Source organism: Aphelocoma coerulescens, chromosome 2 (assembly GCF_041296385.1).
Source record: "Aphelocoma coerulescens isolate FSJ_1873_10779 chromosome 2, UR_Acoe_1.0, whole genome shotgun sequence".
NCBI lineage: Eukaryota > Metazoa > Chordata > Aves > Passeriformes > Corvidae > Aphelocoma > Aphelocoma coerulescens.
Window position 1 is genome coordinate 146,151,793 of NC_091015.1, and position 22,150 is coordinate 146,173,942.

At 35.7% G+C, this 22,150-nt stretch overlaps 1 protein-coding gene across 12 annotated transcripts in view; it reads left to right on the forward strand.

Annotated features, from left to right (window-relative positions):
- The window catches only part of VPS13B (vacuolar protein sorting 13 homolog B), a 434,575-nt gene that overhangs the window by 230,547 nt on the left and 181,878 nt on the right, over positions 1 to 22,150 (forward strand). For 10 of the 12 annotated variants that reach the window (XM_069005215.1, XM_069005221.1, XM_069005217.1 and 7 more), the window contains 5 exons: positions 5,302 to 5,522; positions 9,184 to 9,396; positions 17,260 to 17,431; positions 17,976 to 18,090; positions 20,727 to 20,868. In XM_069005215.1, the coding sequence (XP_068861316.1) occupies positions 5,302 to 5,522; positions 9,184 to 9,396; positions 17,260 to 17,431; positions 17,976 to 18,090; positions 20,727 to 20,868 (863 nt within the window). Of the gene's footprint in view, positions 1 to 5,301; positions 5,523 to 9,183; positions 9,397 to 17,259; positions 17,432 to 17,975; positions 18,091 to 20,115; positions 20,183 to 20,726; positions 20,869 to 22,150 lie in introns of all 12 variants that reach the window. The other 2 variants (XM_069005219.1, XM_069005227.1) reach the window with 2 other exon arrangements.

Here is a 22,150-nt window from a genome sequence, read left to right on the forward strand (position 1 = left end):
TATTTGTAACTGCCTTTTATGTAAAATGGTTACTAAGAAGAAAGTAAATAGTTAGAAACTCAGTTTGAGCAAAACTGAAATGTTTAGAGAGGTGCTTAGAGTGAGTTGTGACTTTCCGTGCACATCTGACTTCAAATACTTGACAATTCATCTGTATAATCTCCAAGTTGCAGCCTACAGCGATAGGATAAAATGTGGTAAATATAGTTGGACAACATATGTTGCTGTGGTCAGAACTTCTGGACTGCCAAGTGGTCTTCCAAAAATCTAAACTCTTATAACAGGAAAACAAGTTGAAGACATGAAGGGAACTTTTGCTTCAGGTAAAGCACTGGTTTAGAATAATAATAAAAATTTTTAGTATTGATGAAATTCTCCTGTGTTTAGAGGTTTACATTTTGAATTATATTAGTTAATGTTTTTTAAATAATATTAATTAATTATTAATAGAATAATATTCCTCTTCGGGTTCATAGTAGTAAATTTTATTAATTTATCTTTGTAAAAATGTTTGCTTATGTCGGATACAGTAAGATACAGATCTTTAGGTAAGACACAGTAAAATACTTTTAGAAAGCAGTGTTCAACATATCTTAACATTGTTGATATTGCTGGTAATCATACTCACATTTTCAGGTGGATAGCCATATACTGACAGTCATGTGAATCACTGTATTCCAAATATTTAAATTTGAAAGATGGCTTTTGTTTGTGAAATAAGACAGATTATATATCTTCACAGAATTTTCTAACATATGTTTAAACTCAATAATTTGTCAAGTGACTTACAGGGAAATAGGAAATTAGGGCTACATAGACTTCAACCTGAAAACAGAAGCTAAATGTTTTAAGTAGAACAGCAGTATGTTGGCGTTCTTAGAAGTTATCAGTTTGCATTAGATTTTAAAAAATGTTTACCTATAAATTTGCAGAAATTATTTTTTCAGTTATTATATTTAAGATAAATATTTGGCATTGAAATAGTGTGCTGTTTCTCAGAAGGGTTTGTGTGTGACCTTAAAGATTAGGGCAGGGACTCTTCACTAGACCAGGTTGATCAGAGCCCAGTCCACCCTGGCTGTGAGCACTTTCAAGGATGGGGCATCCACAACTTCTCTGTGCAACCTGTTCAGTGTCTTGCTACTCTTGTAGTGAATAATTTCTTTTTTATATCTAATCTAAATCTACCTTCTTTTGGTTTATTTGAGTTTGTATTCAGTGTCACCATCTGTAATAGTAATTACTATATTTAATTTACATTATGATAATGCCTTGTAAAATTAGTTCTCACATTTGAGAAGCTGGGATTATGCAGACAGAACTACTTCCCTGTTGCATGATTGGGAGGATGTAGAAGTGACCTAACATGTAGTGATTGCAGTATCTTTTTTTTAAACATTGCATGTCACATGAGAATGAGGGCTTTAGAAATGCATGTAAAGAGCCTGCAGTGTGGGTAGAGAAAGGGAAATGAAGACAGAGTAGTCAGGTTGCTTTTTAAGGATTGCAAGGGATACTACTATTAAGCCTGGGAATAGATCCCAGAGCACATGCATGATAAAGCTTTCATGATCTCTCTCCTATCATTACTAATTTTAAACAAACAAAATTCCTCTTTTGTAGAACTGTCAGCATCATATACGCAACACTGTGTACAAATACCGTATTTCCAATCTGGTTTTTAAAATAAAGATAAGTAGTACATAAAAATGAGAGCAAGTGTAACAATTATTAGTAGTTAAGTACATTTATCAATATTATATGTCATGCATATGGAAAGTCGCATTATGAACATGAGTAATTAACTCTAGCAAAGAAACAAAGGGCATCAATAAGTACCAGAGAAAGCTCTAGTACATACCAAATTATTTATTTATATATTGGAAAAATAATTCAAAAATTATGTAGGAAAGTAGTCTTTCCAAACTACTGCAAGTAACAGATAAATGATACATGGCAGTTCATTTAAAATTGTCTGATAGTTGGCTCAGTCAACTGCCAAATACCTGAAAGTGGTATTTATAAATTTAAGAAGTTATCAAAGCAGTGGAAATAGTTTAATAAATAAATTTTCAAATACATATCAGTGATGATGCTCTAAGAAATTAAAAATAAAAATTTATGATAGTAGTAGGGCAGGAATTAACCAGAATCTTCACGGTAGTAGTGGTCTTTCATGTGTATATTTTATAGTATTTACATAATAGTTGTTGGGTGCACTATCGTTTCACTGAAGGCAATTCCAGTTTTTCCAATTTACTTAAAATATTTCAGAATTTCATCAATTAGGTGACAAAATAATAGTATACGTAGATAGAAAGGTTAGATGTAGAGAAAATTCTGCTAAATGTGGCACTGATTTTCCTTCCCACCAAGAAATCATCCTTTAAATTATGGGAAAATCCTATAAGCAATGTTGCTTTTGATGTTTAGATGCTTTGAAGTAATTTTTATAATAGTTTCATAAAATAAATTTGCAAATGAATGAAGGTACATTTTTTTTTTGAAAAACAAATAAGACATAGGTACAACAACAAAACAAGGATTTGTCAGGTGCACAGTTCCAGTAGTGTTAGGACAAGCACATAGTGTATACAGAGCTGAATAAGAGGTAATTGATGACATCAGGGGGAATTTTATAGTTTTAAATTCACTGTATCTTTACAAGAGTGTTTTTTTTCAACATACTGTGGTTTCTGTACATTGATAAAATTTTATCAGTGATTTCCTTTTAAGGTATATAATGTGTGCAGTCTAGGAGAGCTACCATTCATTTTTTTCCTTAGATATTCCTTCTTTCTAATCCATGAAATATAAACTATATTAATTTACTGTGGTGGTCACAGAGAAAAACTAAGTTCATATATAATAATTAGAAACTTGTCACTGGAGTTGGCTTTGCATTTAGTTTTTTTCCATCTATTACAATTTTTTTTTTGTCTTTCTTGTCTGTCTGAACTTGGAAAAAAGCACAAATTAACTGCTTCAAAACTTTTAATCTGCAAACCTTTTGAAAATATTTTCAAGTTACTTTGAACTGATTTCTTCAGTATGTAATAGCTTCAAAATAAACTACTGAAGTTTTCAGTTTGTTCTTAGGATGAGGCACATAGGATTTTCTGATGCATACTTCTGACTATATAAATTTATTGCTGAAGCCACCTGTGGAAGGAAAAATAGAAGTCTTACTAAAATAATATGGTAAAAAGATTTTAGAATGAAGCTTTCTTTTCTTTTCAAATCCCTTCTAATATCTTCAAATAATCACAGTTACCAGTTGGTGCTATTTCTTTGGTTATGATTTCTCAGCAGGACAGTACTGACTGCAGGCCACATCAGGCAGGAAAACACATTCTTCATATATTCTTTAAAAACACTGGTTTGAATTTTTTGTTGTCCCATGAGACCCAAGGGGCCTATCCCAGTGTACCTTTGTCTACCATTTTCTCCTCTGAATCTCAAGACTTGCTCCCATGCTTCTGGGGTATTAGATATAATTTGGACTCTTCTTATCCAAGACTTAGGCCAAAATTTTGAAAAATTAAACCCCATACCAAATAACTTTCTGAATTTTCCTGTAAGAAGGAGAAATTTTCTCCTTCTCTTTCTCCAGATGAATGTTCTCTGTACAAAGATGAAGACTGTTTCAGGCATGGCTGAGGTTTGTGGATGCTCACCAGCCTGCTCTGTTTGAATCTGACACTGCATCCAGCTGCTTTTACATTACTTCATACTGGGACAGACAGTTTCTCTTGGTGGATTGAAAATTCCCATGTTGGGCACACAGTCTCTGTTGTTCAGGTTGTGACGAAAAGGCACAACTTCCTCAGTAGAAAATCCGATAAATGGGATGAAGACTTCCTTTAAAGAAAACAAAACTAAACAAAAGAAACCCCAAAGCCCCCCTGAAATATTATTATGTTCTTAGACCTCTGAAGAGCAAAAACCTGTATCTGTTTCAGGTAAAATCAGAATTATCCATGTATCTTTCATTGCCTTATTTTCCTCACTTTTGAGTATTCTTTGGGTTTTGGTTCAATGTTTCTCCCAGTGCCTAATTTTTTTTCTCTGGGACCTGGTTATCATATGTGAGATTGTATTTGGTTTACATGGCAAGGTTTTGGTAGTGGGGTGGACTGCAGGGCTGACGTCTGTGAGAACATTCCAGAAGCTTTTCTCATGTCCAACAGAGCCAGTTCCAACCAGCTCTAGATGGACTTTCCCAAGTTGAGTCTGTTCTGCCCATGAACAATAACAGGTGAATTATTTCTCCCTGTCTTCCAGCCTTTTGTTATATTTTCTCTTCTAGTCCAGTGAGTAAGGAGAGTGATAACAGCAGCTGTAGTGGGTTTCTGACACTCAGCCAGGGTCAACTCACTACAGGAATTCTGTTTCAAGTTCTGTAATCTGTGTGCTCAGTTTCCCTCAATTCTAGCTGGTAGAGTTGTGGAAGATTTCCCTTAACCAAAAGGAGTTCCTGTTAGCCCTTTAAAGAACTACCTAAGTAGTTCTGTGATCCTGCTTTGGAAACTTTTATGTTTCATCTATTGACAACCTAAAGAAAACTGATTGTATGGAAGCTGTAGGCATTTTGTTGTTGAGCTGTGCATTGCCAATTCCCTTGCTGATTATTCTTCATAATGATTCTTGGTAGGATGCCAGGAATTTCTTTGGATAGGCTTCCTCCTAAATACAAGAAATCAAGCCCTAAGTGTATGTCCATAATAGTTTGTTTTTATAAAATCCATCACCATTCTGTTCCTAAGAAGTTAAGTGAGACAGTGGAAAGAGCTGCACTGTGAGCATTGGGATAGGCTTCACTCTGTGGCACCACTGCGTTGAGGTGCAACCTGTAGACTTTTTGAGGAAAGAATTCGCTTTTTTAGTATTACAACCTGTAAATAGGTATAAGTATATAGTAGCAGGAATTGCCTCTGAATTGCATCGATAATGCTGAAAACAGTGGGGAGTGGTTTCTGGATATTCTTCACTTTGAGGAAAATGATATGAAGCAGAAGAATTTCATTAAAGTTGTTCACAGTTTGGAGTTAAAATTCCCAATGGATTTCAGTTCTTAGAAGTTGTAAAAAATTTATTGCTATTGTTTAGATTTTGAAGTATAACATGGAATTGATGGTTGAATTCTATTTATGAGAGTTTGGGATCAGTTTAATGGTTGTTGATTGCACTTGCTGACTTCTAAGGTGGTTTAGAACAAGGCCTTTGCTAACTGTGTGAAATTATTACCCTACTTTTTATTAAGCAACTGTTTAACTGTTTTCCCTTCTTTTTAATCACTAGGTGATGCTTTTCCATGGACAATTAGTCTGCATCATTTCAGTATATATACTCTTCTTGGACAACAAATGACACTTAATTTGGTAGAACCAATGGGCTGTACTTCTACTTTAGCTGTAACTTCACAGAAACTGCTTCCTTCAGGGCCAGAATCCAGGCACTCGTTTGTCGTCTGCCTCCATGTTGACCTTGAATCCCTTGAAATAAAATGCTCCAATCCCCAGGTTGGTACATTTAATTGATTTATGAAAGGAAATTTTAAAAAAAACTTGATTTAAGTACGGCTGATCTGCATTTTCGTGAAGAGGGTCTCTCTCTTAATTTTTTTTTTTAACTGGGCCATCAAGATCAAGGTGCTTAGATTGAGATTAGCTTTGAAGCTTTCTCAACTTTTGTAATTTAAACTCTTCTCCAAATGTAATAGCTCTAGCATTAATGCATCTTTTGGCTGATGGAGCTAAATGAATTGCAGATGTACCATTAAATGCTACAATACTGTTCTGCTGTCACTGTGGATTCTTATATTGAAGTGGTTTAATGTAATTTTTTTTGCTACATTTTCACAGAACTATCATGTCTTTGAACCTAATGTGTTTTTTAGGCAAGCAATGGTATCCTCCAGTAAAGGGAAGAAAAAACAGATGAATGCATGTAAACAAAAGCTACCACCTCATTTGTGTTTATTAGAAGGAAAAGGTGTTCTTAGATTTTTCAGAAAGTACACCTAGTGTTTTAATGACTTGGACCTAGTTTGATGTAGTTTCAAATAGAGTAGGTGTTTAATAATATTAAAAGTGGAATGGCATTGTTATAAGTGCAAGTCTTACCTAAATGTGAGTTGAGAACTAAAAAGAAAATTGAAAAAGACAGTATTTTTCAAGCATTCCTATTAAAATGTAATTGAGTGATTTGTTTTGCAAACTAAGAAAATATTTCAACTAAAAAATTGAAACTCTAAGCTCCATATAAATCACATTATGAGCATAATGACATGTTAAAATGAAGTTGTAGTATGGAATATTAGGTCAAATGTTGTTGTCTTAAAGGATGTCCTTGTACACTGTGATGTTATTAATTTACTGCAATGACTGAAAAGATGCAGAAAAATTATTTGAGTTTACTAAAGGTTCTTGAACTGTCTTTCCCCCTTTACATGTGCCTTACTTGTCCTTTCTGCTTTACTTATGCAAAAGGGAAGAAAAAAAAGCAATCAGTCTTCTTTAACCAGATGTCGAAGAATAGAAGATGAAAAATACAGTTACATAAACAGCATTTGATAGTTATAAATTCACAGTAGAGTAACTACGAAATTTGATTCCTTACAATGACAGGCTGTATTTTTTCTATAGATGACAGCCTTAAACTAGGTGAAATTTGGTGAATTTGTTAAATGGTAGCAAAGGTGAAGTATTATATTTATATGACTATTATGATTTAATATGAAACCATGTTCTGATGGTTGTAAAGTCAGTAGATACTTCCAGTGCGCAAAATTGCCAGGATATTGTCTTTGGTTGTAGTTTTCAATTTTGTAGTAATGTGTTATTTTTAAAGTATAACATGCTGTAACATATTGAGCTTTACAGATTTTGCCAAGTAGTCAGTGGGGTCTTATTGAATTATGTGTGGTTTTGCTGAGGAGGGGAAGGAAGCAGTGAGAGGGGGAAGCCTTTTTTATCAAATACTGGCAGTTATCCTTTTTGTCCTACCATTTTTCTTCTCTTAAATAGCATGTTCTAAAAATAATTATTATATATTAACTGTTATGCTCAAAAATACTTAGAAAGGAGGGCGGCCTTACACTTACACTAGCTGTTCTCATATAATCAGAAATGTATTGGCAAAATACACATTTGAAAACGGGCAACTAACGAGAGAAGTAGAAATCCTTCCATTTTAATCAGTAACAACCAATGGAGTGCATTAAAAATAACCAAAGATGCAACTTTATCTGAAGTTTTGAAATTTTATTTACATGTAGACATGTGCCATCTTTTTTGTTTTAATGAGGCTTTATTGTGAGGCTTTTTGGTATTTTTTTACCTTTTAACATAACTCCATGAAAATCATCTCCCTCTAATGAAAGTGTGCGTTTTTGTTTCATGAACTTATTTTGTCCCTAGTTTCAGAGCAGGATAGAGTATTTTGATCATACCACTTGGTTGGCTGTTTGCTGGTAATGTTCAGAGACATGGCTATTACTGTCTGAAATAGCTACTCTTTCAGAGTGGCTGGAAAGATTCTAGCCTGAGCAATTTAAAAAAATCTCCCTGTCAAGGTAAGTAATTATTAGCTTTAATGATTAGGATTACTGCAACCCCAGGAAGATTTAAACCTTTCAGTGTTGGATTAACTGATGACAAACCTCTTCACCTTGCTGTTTGACCATATATGTAAGCACAAGTTCCTTCTTTTGCATTACTTTGTGCCTTTAGGAACAGTAGCATAAATAATTTTCTGAAAGCCCTGCTTCATTAAAAACAAATATAGCTTAAGTTATCCTTTGGTTTCTTGAAAAAAAATTGGGACATGGGGAAATTGCAAGCATGTATGATTTGGATATCTGCCTGTATTCTATTAAATTTCTAGAGATACTTTTGCCAGCAAAGTGTCAACAGCAGTTAATGTTATATTAGTCAATCAATTGGGTGGATGCTACATTAGTTAGTTACATTAGGACATTAGTTGAGCTTCCTGCATTACATGGAAAAGACTCAGGAAAACTTAGAATTTGGTAATCTAAAGGTTACCAGTGCCTATCAGAGTGCTACAGACACAAAATACTTTCAAGTATAACTGAAAGAGCTCTTCATCACCGCTAGAGTTGTTCGTCTGTAGATTGCTCTGTGTATGAAGAAAAAAATGTACTGTGAAGTTTATCTCCTCTAAGGAAAATTCTGTCAAAAGATTATATGACCTGCTCTGTGTAAACCTTGAAACTTCAAAAGAAAATCCAAGATGAATTAAGAAGGTTTTTATAAAATTCCAGCATTTCACCTCTTAAGAAAGGACTGCAGCATGTACTTTGAGACTTCATCACACATTCTCACGCACAAAATCAAGTACTGTTTTCTATCAAATGTAGATTGACAGCAGTGTTTTTTTGCATCTGTTCTGCCCACATAAGAAGCAGCTTCATAGAGCAGAAGTGTCCTGAGGCTTAAAGTTCTTACAAATATGAGAATTTCAATTTTTTATAATGGCAACTTGGGTATGGTATCCAGCTGTGAATCTGCTTATATATTATTTTCAGTTTTCTCTGACCTTTTTTTATACAGTATATTCCAGTATGTTGTCATACAAACTCCATGATTAATGCCTATTTACAAAAACTTGTGTAAATATCTTAGAACTTAGTCAAACAATGTGCAAGTTAAACAATGTGTTTCTGAATATTGGAATGACATATACCAGGAGACTATTGAGTTTGGTAGTGAATATTCTTCCAAAGGCAGATCAATTTCACATGCTGCATGCAATCATTATTTTAATACAATTTGAATGATTAATTTTGCATTGTTAATTTTTTATAAAGTTTATGTTTGCCTTTTCCTACAGACAGTATCTGTACATGTGAAATATACGATAAATTACCTTTGCTTAATTGTTAAAATTTCTATTAGTAAAAGTTTTACAGGACCATGTTGTTATGTTTTTGAGCTATGTACCATATGTTTAAAAGCAAAGATTATTTTTATCAAAGTCACTATACTGTAACTGATGTTTATTATTTTATTTGCAACGTAGTTGCTTACTAGAACATTATAAATGGTGAGAAGTTCAGTTCTGCTATAGTACAAGTCTGTGTGGAGGACTTTGATAATTTTTCCTTCATCTCATTAAGAAAAGCTTCATCCTAATATTAAGTTTTATTTTTTCCCTTAGGTGCAGCTTCTGTATGAACTGGCTGAGATCACAAGTAAAGTTTGGAATAAAATTCAGAGGAAGGGAGTTCTACATCAATCTGTGTCTTCTGTCTATACTGAAACCATGACAGGACCTGCTCCTCCTAGTTCTCCAGTTAAAAGCAGCATTGGTACCATTCCACCAGATACCAGCACATACAGTCCATCTGCTGACATTGGTACCACTACAGAGGTATTTTTATTTCTTAAAAAAATTTGTTGATTGAGTTCTGACCTGCAAAATGTGGTGGTGTGCAGTCAAGGAAGAATCAGAAAAATCAGAAAGAGTAGTAGAGTCCAGGTGGAAAGTAACTTTGCCCCAATAAACTAATGAAGAATACTTTATTACTCATTTTGGCAGAACAAAAGAGAGAGAAAAACCATTTGCTGTATTGGGCCTATATTTATTATTTGTCTGTATTGTTTCTTTTTGAAGTGAGTGCATATTAGCTTGTGGCACAAAACTGTGGTTAGTGTGTTCAGGTCAAGAAGCATAAGCAGTTTTTCAAGTCCAGAATTAGTAGAATAGTAAGGGTTGTTTTGGAAATACCTGTGCTACTTGTGAGCCATTCCAAGTAGTGAGCCAGTCACTCTGATGCCTGGGTCAGTAGATAGCTGCTGTGTGTAAATTGTATTGGCAGCCAGGAGAGGTACCTGGGCTGTGAAGGCTTCCAAGGTTGGCATTGTACCCAGCTGTGTGCTCACCCCACCTCCATCCAGCCACTGCTGAACCACAATGCCACCTATGAGCTACTCCTGAAGCTCAGTCCATTCACCTCTCTCAGCTGTGCAAGTCTTAGAACTGCTTTTGTAGCTCAGTCACATGAGCATTTGGGTATGCATCTTCAGATATAAGATTGGCCACTCGGTTTTATGTATTTCTGCTTCCTTAATTTACAACATTGTGTAACTGCCAGGGGCAGTCTGGTACCTGATCATAATGTCCGTGTGCGCCTAACACTATAAATATTCGAGGCAAGGGGAGTAGTCCTGTGCTGTACTGAGGAAAGCAGGCTAATTCCTTTATCAGCATGAATGCAGTGTTAAAATTCATCCATGGGTATCATTAGCTGTAAGTCACCAGGTAGCTGGTAATAGAGTAGAATGGGTGGTCACAGGAAGCTGTACAACTGCACAGGCATAGCATTTGTGGTTTTCTTAGTGCCCCTGTCAGGTTTACTAGTTAAAATAGTGAGTTAATCTTGTTTGTGCTACAGGAGAGAGTCAAAAATGTGTAAGATGAGTTGAAGGGATCCCAGGGTATCACATATTTGCAATTCTTTGTTTTTAACATAAATCTATTAGAATGTGGGGAGACTTTTCTGAATGACTGGGTTTCAGTCTCAGGAGAACCCCATCAACTATAGAGACACCACACAGAAGAGTTCTGAAATACAGGCAGATACACAATAATTTGAATTCTGAATGCAATTACAAATTCAACATTTGGTCACGATTGGTTTAGCCCTATTTATAGTTTATATTAATTCCCAGGTTTGGGGAAAGTGAAATGGTGATTGCTGATGCCTACTTTTTATATGCATCATACATGCACACACCCCCCAAAGAGGCAACTGACATTAAAAGGTCTTTGAGCTAGAGTTTCAGTTATTAAATTGTTCCACTAAAATGTTTCTGGATTATTTGAGTAGCCTTGGTTTTGGTGTATTTCTATGCGTGTATGATTTCAGTTGTGAAAAATTTTGCCATGGATACAGAATTAAAGGTAAGCAATAATAGTAAGAAAACAATATGGTCACAAAAATAGTATTTTTCCACCTACTCACATCAAATCAATTTCTCATTGAAATCAGAAACCACCAGCTTTATAAATAACAATTTGGTTTTGATCCTCTATATGGACAGCAGTATTTGGAGTACATGCTGTACTTGGAGCATTAATTGAAACTATTCAGTAATTGTTTTAATCCATATGTTACCAAGATTATTTTGGTAATATGAGTCCAAATTCAGTGCTCACATCCTACCCTTTTGCAAAATGTTTTCCATCATTTATTTAATTTTCTTCTTATTCTCAACAAATGTTATTCACTAGCTAGATAGTTTTTTCTCCTAAAAATTCTAAATTATCTAAATGAAGCTTAGTGAATTAGTGAACAAGGGACAACATTAGAATAGAGTAATTAAATAATAATACATATTTCTATAGGTTTGACTTAGAGAAATTTTCCAGAAGTTATTTATCAGACTATTTTGTTTATATATTTCGATGGTTTTGAGCCTTGAAATCTGTCAAACAGAAAATGCTTTGCTGCCATAGCTATGGGATTTTTTAAGTTTAGAGATTTTATAGTTACTGTGTTTTGCTCTGTGGGAAACACATGATTATTTTTAAAGCTTCTTTCAGCTGCAACAGACTTGCTATAAAATAAGAAAGCAAACTTGCACAAGTGTTTATATCAAATAGCAAAAAAAAAAGTAGTTTGTTTATGTGATTTGTGAATGATTTATATTTTAAGCTGTGTCTAATTCTTTTCTTGCTGACAACTTGATGTGAGCACCACGCTCTGATGTGGATAAAGCTACCTAGGCTTACTGACTTTTTGCCTGGGTGGTGGTAGGACAGGGGAGCATGAGTGAGAGGCTTAAATACTGGAGGCTGGAAACAGTTAATCATTTTTACCATCCCTGCCTTGGAAAAGGTAAGGTAGTACAGACTACAGCAGGCCACTTGTTACTGTTTACTTAAGTACAAACAGTGGTAGAAGTGTTTAGTCCTTGGGGAAACTCAGTGATTGAGCAAGAACGCAGAAGTTATTTTGATAAGGCATAGCATTAGTGTGGCCAAACTGTGATCATCCCTGAGCTTTAGGCAGGCCAAGGATGAAGGCCTTATATGTTTGGATCTTCCTGATGAACAAAGATAAATTCTGGTAAGAAAATAAACTCAGTATATTGGTCAATTTGCAACAATTGGTAAAAGAATTAAATTGTATATTTTAGGACTTGGCATGAGAAGTTGTGGGAAAATAGTTCAGGGTTTCTGACTCTGGCTTGATTTTTCAGTAGATCTGGAAACAGAGCAGAAAAGTAATGCATAAACGTATTTAACAATAACATGCTGGGTGCTGAAATTCCAAAATGAACATTGAAACTCCATGAGAAACAAGAGCACAGTCTTTCTTCTTATTTTGGTTTCTTAGTTTTTCACTGCAAAAAAATTCTGTGAATTTGAGCTTATTTGGGGGGGAAAAAAAGATGTCAGCTACTGCAGAGTATCAGTTTTTCAGGCCCTTTGACTCTGCCTAATGGTTGTGGTTACAGTACCATGAACAGAAGGCCAAGAAGAAATGCAATGTCTTCCATTTCTTTTGCCTGCCAAAGGACAGTCATACAACATGTTATATGTGTCTTCAGAGGAGCATCTGCCACTGACGAAGAGAATGGGCCAATTCAACCTTTACACATTTATGTGTTTTAATGGCAGAAAAAATGTAGGTAGTATGTTGAAGTTAAACTGTTGAAGTAGGCAGAGGCAGTACCATGTCACCTCTGACAGGGACAGGGTGTTGAGCAGCTGGGGATGTCTTTTGACAAGCTCTGCAGCTGCCATGGCTGCCAGCAAGAGGTTATTGCTGAAGGCCGCAGCTGAACCCAGTTTTAGCTACACTGACATGCTGCCAGTCCAAGGGGAAGTATGGGTAAGTGACCTGGAATACTGGGTGGGAATTCAGTAGCCCAAGTACAGAATAGCAGGGTGAGGTGAAGCACAAGTGAGTTGAGGCTCTTGTTAGAACTTTCAGGCTCTGTGGTAGAATGGATTCCAAAACCTGGCAATTTCAGGTCCAGGTTCTAATGATACCTCTGGGTCGGTATCTGTAACTCTAGGGTAAATGCAGTTCTTCAAAAATCTCACAAATACTGTCTTAAGTAACTTTGTGCCAAAATTATCAACTGACTGATTCTCTGAGAGGCATTGTACATAATTTCATATATTCAGAAAAATAATCCTAAAGGAGTGTGGGAAAAATTATAGCCTGACTTCCTTCAGAGTAAAGTTATCTTTCTACTCCAACCACTAAATAAAAATAGCTCTCTGTGGAAAAGGCCCTAACAGAATGCATGAAACAGCTGAAAACATTAAATTACAGAAATAAGAGAAACCAATTACAAAATTCAAAAATTACCATGGTGGCAATACTTATTTGCTGTTAAGTGTACCCCTTTAAGTTAATCAGCTATTGTTTCTTCTTTTTTAACTATCAGAAATGTAGAGACCTGCCAAAATTTTAGAACAAAGTTGATTTTCATTCAAAATCCATTTTGGAACACATTCCGTGGGAGAGTGGGGGTGTGTGTGGAAGACGAGAAGGAGACTATCTCTCATTCCCACCCATTCCATAACATTTTGTAAGTTAGGGTTTGGCAAAATTAAATGTGTTTATAGTACAAAAAGAACTTGCAAAATTCTTCAGATTAAAAAAAATAGAAAAGAAAAAAATTGCTTTTTATAGAATACAAAGAATAGACAGTCACAAATGGTTCCACAGAACATCAGCATTGGCTTGAGCTTTGGCTTGAACTGTAAATAAACATGTAAGTATTGTTTTTCCCTTTCCTTACTTTAATTGGCTTTTATTTCTTGATACTTTGTGAAATCCATCTGAAAATCTCAGCACAGGGAAATTCTCTTTGGCTGGCTCCTTCATTCAGATATGCCTGCTGAAGGGATCCGCCCGCTCCAAAGTACTGTTGACTCCACTGTCTTTCTAGAGCATGTGAGGTTTGATGAGAAGGGTCATCTCAGACACAGTGAAATTCCAACACAGAAGCATCATCTTTTGGGGCATTCATTCAAAGGCAAATATGAAGGTGTGGGAAGTTACTGAAAGGCAGAGTCAAAGGAGCCGTATAGATGTTATACAACAGAAACAAATAGGAATTTATTGGCAGAAATTGAAAGGCTCAGAACTAATGCCATTCTCATGGCATGAAATCTCAAGTCATGAAATAGGTTGAGGCTTCTCTGATGTCCTCAAAGAATGAGGACTTTGCAAATACTCATTAAAACAGGAGATAGGACTCTCAAAGCATTGTGGTTTTTTCTGGTTTTGTAAGGATACATTTTTCACTCCTACCTTTCATTGCTTTACAAGTGAGCAGAGTAAATAGTTGAAGGGAGGCAAGCTAGTGTTTGCAGAGGATTGACACGGATAGTCAGGGGACACCAAAAATGGCTGGGTGATGTCACTGTCTTACTACTGGAGCCTGCCATTTGAGGAGGAGCAATAAGGAGTAACATTGGTTAGCACTGGAGAAGGGACTGCTCTGCCTACATCCTTTCAGATGCTGGGGAACTCTCCAAGGCTGCTTCCCCCATACTTTTTCATTCTAAGGACAGGTGCTGGCATCCTTGAAGAAACAAAACTGAATTTTTGTTTACAGTGTTGAAAAGATATTTACTCTTCTGTTGCTGTGAGTTAGTGCTGCCTTGTAGGATAATTAAGTGGCACTGAAGAGAGTAGAGCTCTTTATGGAGACAGTAGGAAATGTCTTGCAAGGACATGGTTGGCAAAAGTATTAAGAGATTGGACAAAAAAGGCAAGAGGCAGGAAGGATTTTGCTGAAGAAGCAAATAGGAAATTCAAGTCGCAGTTTGGCAAAAAGGAGTTAACCTCTGCCCTGAACATGTTATTTAGCAGCTTCTACCACACCTTTTTTTTTTTTAGCTCATTTTGTTGGGTGTCTTATGTTCCATGAGCCTCTCCTATTTGGGAGCTAGATACATAGTGAAATGAGCTATCTGAGGTGTCTCCAGTTAGATGTCCTGCTGTGGTAGGCATTAATTATTCTTAGATACACAGCAGGAGACAGGCCCTCCTTATATTTAGTAATTAAATTTGCAGACAGTGTAAGAGTAAAACAGAAGAGGAAGAGTGAACAAACACTAAAAGCAAGAGGGTCATACTAAATCCATGACTTGGAGAGAGATTTCAGGGGGGATTGTGTAAGGAAGTTAGCTCAATTAGAATTTGATAGGGAGCAAATGCTTTTTGCGCCTCTGGAGTCTCACAGTTTTTCAAAAAATGGTCACCTGTGGCTCTCCAGGTAATCTGTTCAGAGCTGTAAGCAATAATGCCTTATATAAGAAATACAAAAATAAACAGAAATACACTTTTCTTTCATGCATTCTGTTTAACGCAAAGCCACTGTCACTATAGATAATTGAAGGTGTGGTGGAGCTTAATTTTCATTTCAACACTTCAAATTACATCTGTTGAGGTGGTCCAGGTATTACAGTCTCTTGTTTAGGTGTTATTTTCCAGAAACATACATTGGTTAGTTGGACAAGCTTTCCCTTCCTCATATGAATGAGTATCTGGAATGCTAAGTTCTCTGTGTCAGCTATTGACAACGTAGATAGTTTCTTCCCAATTGTAGTAAGGGTCACTGAGCTTTTCAAAGGTAAAGGTTGCTGCACAGAGATAAAGTACCTTTGCTGTTTCTCTCTGTGTCCTCTTAAGAGTTCAGAAAATCTATAATTAAATTGTAGGCCTGAGCTGAATAAAAATGTAATTTGTCAACATAAATGCTTCCATATGAGTGGTGTCATTAGGTTTGGGATAGGTCCTACCCATCCAGAAAATACATTGCTAACAGAATCTCCATACTTGCATTTTCCAGCCTTGGACTGCAGAATGGGGCAAGTACTGTCAGATTTTTATTTTTGCTACTGAAAGTAGGCTTTCCTGGGATATATGATGTTGAAATGAGTGCATTCTGACTTTTTGCCTGACAGGTTAAAATGGTTTCAGTCCAATTGTGGTGTTTACTGTGTAGGTCTGACTTCCAAGTTGTCCTCCATAGAAATAATCTTGGCTTCTAATTAGATAAATGTCAAGCATGTTGTTCATCATAATTTACAATGCCTAATCCCACAAACCTTCAATGAAATATAAGACTTCGGGTGTTTATTAGTCTGTTAATCTTAGAAACAACTTAGTGGATCAAAGTGACTAAACCTTATTCTTTTTTTGGTGCTTGAATAAAGAAAACTTGAAACACATGGTGGAGTTGCAAGTGAAGATGCTCCTGGATATTCAGTAGCTTCTGGATGACATTAGTGACTTAGGTGTCCCTTGCATTCAGTTTAATAGGCTGTAAACACTAGGGGCTGATGAGCAGTTACAGTTTGCATCTTTCTTTCCCTATCTGGAGGCAGTAAGATCCAGCAAAGGAGCAGGATGAAGTCCTTCGGCTGGTAAATATTACCAGAACGTGCCTGCATTGCTCTAATAGGCCCACATAAAAGGATTTTCAGTATAGCTTTCATTTGCCATCATGTGCTCCTATAAACATTAACCTTTATGTCTTTTTTTGTTGAGGCCTTAACATTTTAGGGAATGAACAGAGATTATTGATGGCACAGAAACTTCTACAAGCTCATTTGTCAGCATCTCATACATTTAAGAATATTACAAGTGACAATCATTTTTTAAACAACAGAAATATTTAGAAAGTGGAAAATAAAATATTTCCAATTCTTACAAAAAGCTATTATTTTCTGAAATATGTTTCCAAGAAATTACAGGGAAGCACAGACAAGGGGGAAAAGAATGATCCAAAGCCAGTGTGTACATTGTGTAGGTATTATGGCCTCACTGGGTGGCTCTTCATTTGGTACTTCCAATGATTCTTTCTTCCTTTGCCTTTCAGGTATGTGCAAGCCTCCATATTGCTTTTCCTATTGCATCTCCAAATATTGCTATTAGCCTTTGTTTTAAATTGATGATAGTGTTTCCATAGTGTAGAGCTGATGAGGAAAGTGTGCTATGCCAGGGAGACCTGTCATAAAACCTTACAGTTTTACCATTTAGTCTTTGCCAAAGTCTGTTACCTCTACCAAAGAAAAGAGAAAAACGTTTTGTTTATGTTTTCCTGGTGTTACAAATGGCTTAATTCAAATATATTTGGGCATCTGTATTTCTATAGTTTGTGCATCCATACCAGTGGAGATAGGAAAAAAAAATAAAAAAAGAAGTGCGGAAATGCAATACTTAGTTTTCCTATAAAAGCTATTGCTTTTGTTTTGTAGGGTGATTCTCTTCAGGGTGGTGATGATTCTCCATTCTCAGACTCCATTACATTGGAACAAACAACAAGTAATATTGGAGTCTCAAGTGGACGTGTCAGCCTATGGATGCAGTGGATGTTGCCAAAAATTACTGTAAAATTTTTTGCTCCTGATCCTAGAAATAATGGCACAGGTATTCTCTATTTTTCCCCAATGTACCATTTTAAATTCCAAGCAGCATAGCCTATTTTACAGCACAGTATTAGCTATTCAGAGCTTGTATCAACATTACTGAACACTGTAACATAGAAATAATGAGTTGGAGCTCTATTTTAAATAACAGCAATGAACTGTTGTTAGGTTACTTCATGCAAACTAGAATTCAGTGTCCTTCTTTGGCATAAACTTTCCCCTTTTAAAAAACTAACCACACAAGAGAAAGAAAACTTTAGTATAATTAGAGTAAATATCTCGGCTAATTTTTTTTCATTTTTTCATCCCCCCCCGGAGTTATGCTATAAATACCTAAACTAGAAAACCCATATGTATGTTTCTCAATACATTTGTATAAAAAGGTTTGGATTCTAGTGACACTTGAATCAAAAAGTGCTTTATGAGAAAACTCTGAGTAGAAGTAGCATAATCCTATTTACAAAATGTAGTGTCTCAGTTATATTTCTTGCTTAAAAGCCTTCAAGTTTCAGATTAATAATTTTTATTTTCTTTGACTATTGCAGAAGTCTGTATTGTCAGTGAATTAGAGGATCTCAGTGCCTCAGTGGATATGCAGGATGTCTATACCAAAATCAAATGTAAAATAGAAAGCTTCAATATTGACCATTACAGAAACAGGTAATTCCTGCGAGCTGTTACGCTTTAATTTCAGGCTGAAAGATAAAGGTGGGGTGTGTTTCTGTTTTTTTTCTTCTTAATTCTTAACTTGAATTTAAGGTAGATATTCAATTTCAGTTAAATTATTTTAACCTTTTAAGTAATAAAAAACAATTGCGTTTCCTCAGAATTAGATCTAATTCCAAAGAAACACATAGAAATCATTGCAAATTTAGGAAGGTGTTTTTTTCACACTTACTGCTCTGTTGATCCATTAGACCAAAATAGCTTTTAGCTTAACGTCAGGATGGGAAATTCCTGAAATGTTGGTTCATGATGTGTTAACAAGTGCTGCCAGTATTTAGTGATTTATGGTATCTTACACTTACATGCTGAAAAGAAACAACTCCATTTTTCAGAAACATCTATTGCTGTGACAAAGCAGAAGTTAATGTCGTGCAGAGAGCTGAGCTGATGACCTGTGTTGTGTCACATGGCACAGTGTTGTGCAAAGACGCCCGAGTAAAACTTCAGTAATTAATCTCACCCAGTGTATCATCAACACTGTGTGAATTCAGAGTAGGTAGCAAGGCCTAGTCTGCCTTCCCACTTTAGCAAGTCCTGTTGTCTGGCTGGTTTGCTACACCAACGTGACTGTGTCATTTAACACCCATGTACACGGTTCTACAGACAGATTGCGTGTGCCACCTTCTAATTTGTATTGCCCATGAACACACTAGTCTTGACAAAGAGAGAGCCTATGTAGTCTTTGTTCAACTAGGGTAGCGTTTGCCATTACAGATCAACAAATTCATACAAATTAAGAGATTAAGAGAAAATAGAATAGTTGTGTTACTCCTTGTGAGGAAAAACATAGTTAAAAGCTTTAGCACAGCTTTTGGCACTGAAAAAAACTAAAATATTTTGGAGCACAAATCATTTTGACTTGGGAACCAATGTCTGCAAGGTCTTATTGAATGCTTATTGTTCCCCGTGTATAATAGGAAGGAGATTTAGTATCAATTTAGCAATGTTACCATAGTTTCTTTATGATTTTATTCCTTATGAGCTGTCTTAAAAATTATTTCAATTTCTGTCTTTTTGCCTAAGTTAGAAAGGCAGTTATTGTTTGTATATAATGTAATATTTGCTAATTAAAATTTTTTACTTTATTTTTAAAAATCTTTTAAAATCATGTCACAATGCAGGAGTGCCGAGTGTGTCCTGGGGGGCATCAGGCACAGCATCACCGGCTGGGCAAGGGAGGGGATTGTCCTGCTCTGCTCTGCACTGGAGTGGCCTCATCTTGAATATTGTGTGAAGTTTTGGGCACCACAATAGAAGAAAGTTATTAAACTACTAGAGAGCATCCAGAGGAGGGCAACAAAGATGGTGAAGGGCCTTGAGGGGAAGCGGTATGAGGAGCAGCTGAGGTCACCTGGTCTGTTCAGCCTGGAGGAGACTGAGGGAGACCTCATTGCAGTCTGCAATTTCCTTGTGACAGGAAGAGGAGGGGCAGACACTGATCTCTCTATGGTGCCCAGTGACAGGACCTGAGGGAATGGCCTGAAGTTGTGTCAGGAGAGGTTTAGGCTGGATATTAGGAAAAGGTTCTTCACCCAGAGGGTGGTTGAGCACTGGAACAGCTCCCCAGGGAAGTGGTCACAGCCTCAGCCTGACAGGGTTGAAGAAGCATTTGGACAATACTGTTGGGCACATGGAGTGACTCTTGGGGATGGTGCTGGGCAGGGGCAGGAGCTGGACTCGATGATCCTTGTGGGTCCCTTCCAGCCCAAGATATTCTATGATTCTGTGAAATCCCAGTAGCCAGTTCCTCTTAACAAGCTTTGGGGGGAAAAAAAAAACCACCAACAACAAAAAATGCCTAAAAAACCCCAAGAAACCCAAAACTTATTCCACTTGACGAAATTATCACTCTTCTCATTTATATTTTCTAATCTGTTTGGAGTATCTTTCCTGTGTGTAAATCTCTGTGGACTTAAACCGAAAGCAGAGAATAGACAAGGTGAACTTTCTGTCTTCCAGGCCAGGGGGAGATTGGCAGTCAGGACATTTTGAAGGAATTTTTCTGCAAAGCAGAGAAAAACTTTTGGTGAGATTTCTTTAGTAAACTAAGGTGCTTACCTCAATAACTCTTCTTAAGCAACATACTTCACTTTATTCTTCTATATATTAAAAAGAATGATTACAAGAATTATAGTACAAGGCACACTTTAACACTTAAAATCTAAACTCGTCTAAATAATACTGATTTTGTAACATATGAATACAGCTTTACACAGTGTCTGTGTTCTTGTAATCTTTCTCCTTGTTCTGTTAAAGCTGTCTGCTGCAAATCCAGGGTAAGTTCCTTTTCTACACACAGGATTTTACTATATTTTTATTCTCATATGTCTTGACCTCTTGCTGTAGGTTGTCCTTTCACATAAAATTTTACAGTTACCTTTTTTAATATCTTTATTTTTGTTTGATCTGATTGAATTTCAGCTTTTTAGGAAAATGTATGGCATAGGTATATCTTGCAGTTACATCGAAACATGCAAGCTAAATGTAAGCAATTTTTTCCTTATAGCAACTTTTTTGTTTCTTTGTTGTTTTTTTTTTCCGATCTTCCATGCCTCGTTCATTACCTCAAGCCTTGGGGAAGATTCTTGGTCTCTGGGGCAATATGGAGGTGTGTTCCTTTCATGTACTGACAAGCTGAACAGACGTACCTTGTTGGTTCGACCTATCAGCAAGCAGGATCCTTTCAGTAACTTCTCTGGCTTCTTTCCCTCTGTAAGAATCTTTTAAAAAAATTTTAATACAGAACTTTCACTAATAAATGCTATCAAAAAAGAAAAAGAAAAAAAAAACCCTTAAATAATTTCTTGTCTAATTTTTTTTGTACTGAATATATTTCTTGCTTGTATTGATTGTGTTATTTGTGTTATTTCCATCTTATCCTTTAGTAATAGTTGTCATTTTTTAGTAGATAAGGGAATGAGCGTTGATAGTTCACAATCTTGTATGTAACAACAGACAACTGAAGTCAATGAGATTCATTTATGTTAGAAGTGAGCACATACAGTATGTTTGAAGGCCAAATATGTAAAAGCCAGTACTGAATGCTGCATTTTTTAGTGTAATTCTGAGATCTACTTAGGGATTTAAGTAATTGGTATTACTGCAGTATACCTTTACGCAACCTTACAAAATTGTTTCTCTGATTATGATAATGCAACAATTAATAATTTCATATTTGAGTCTTTCTTTTGAATGCTTGGAACATTAATTGCGGATTCAGAATATCCCACTGTGAAATATTTAAACCATTTTCTTCTTGCCTCTTTATCCTTGAAGGACTTTATGTGTTATGACATTGGCCTCTTTATCCATGGATCTATGGAATTATTTTATGTTAGTGAAAGTTCTGGATGGTCTGATTTATTTTCATAATGAATATTGATTGTGAATACTTTCTCTTATTCTATTTGTTTCAGTTCTTATTGTAAATTAATTTACCGATTAGTTTTAATTCGTTTAATTGTAAAAGCTTCCAGTTTTCCACCATTTAAGCTATGTATCCTGTTTATTTAAGAAAGAGATGTTATTCTTCTACAACAATGTTTAAATTAAATTAAATTGATTTCAATCAAATATAAGATGCTGAAAGAAGCAACTACTTGCAAAATATAGTTGCTTTCATTTGTGCTTACATGATTAAAGCTAATATTTAAATAATCTTACAGAATTCTGTCAGCATGTTTATTACATTGTTAAAATGATGGTTTTTACATTTTTCCATCATTAACAATGACTAAAAAACTTCAAAGATAATATGGAAACTGTTCTATACATCTTGTGGGAGCTAAGCATTTAGTTGTCATCTTTAGCTAGACAAATCTGTCTTAAGTGAAGGAATCTGCTATTTTTAAAGTACAATGCAATGTATCATGAAATTATGTGCTTTAGCATGAAGCATAGCTATTTTCTTTAAATACTCAGAGGTGATGAGGCAAAAGTAGTTCAATACTTATTTAGGTGACTATGGGCTGTTTATACACCCATTTTGAGATGG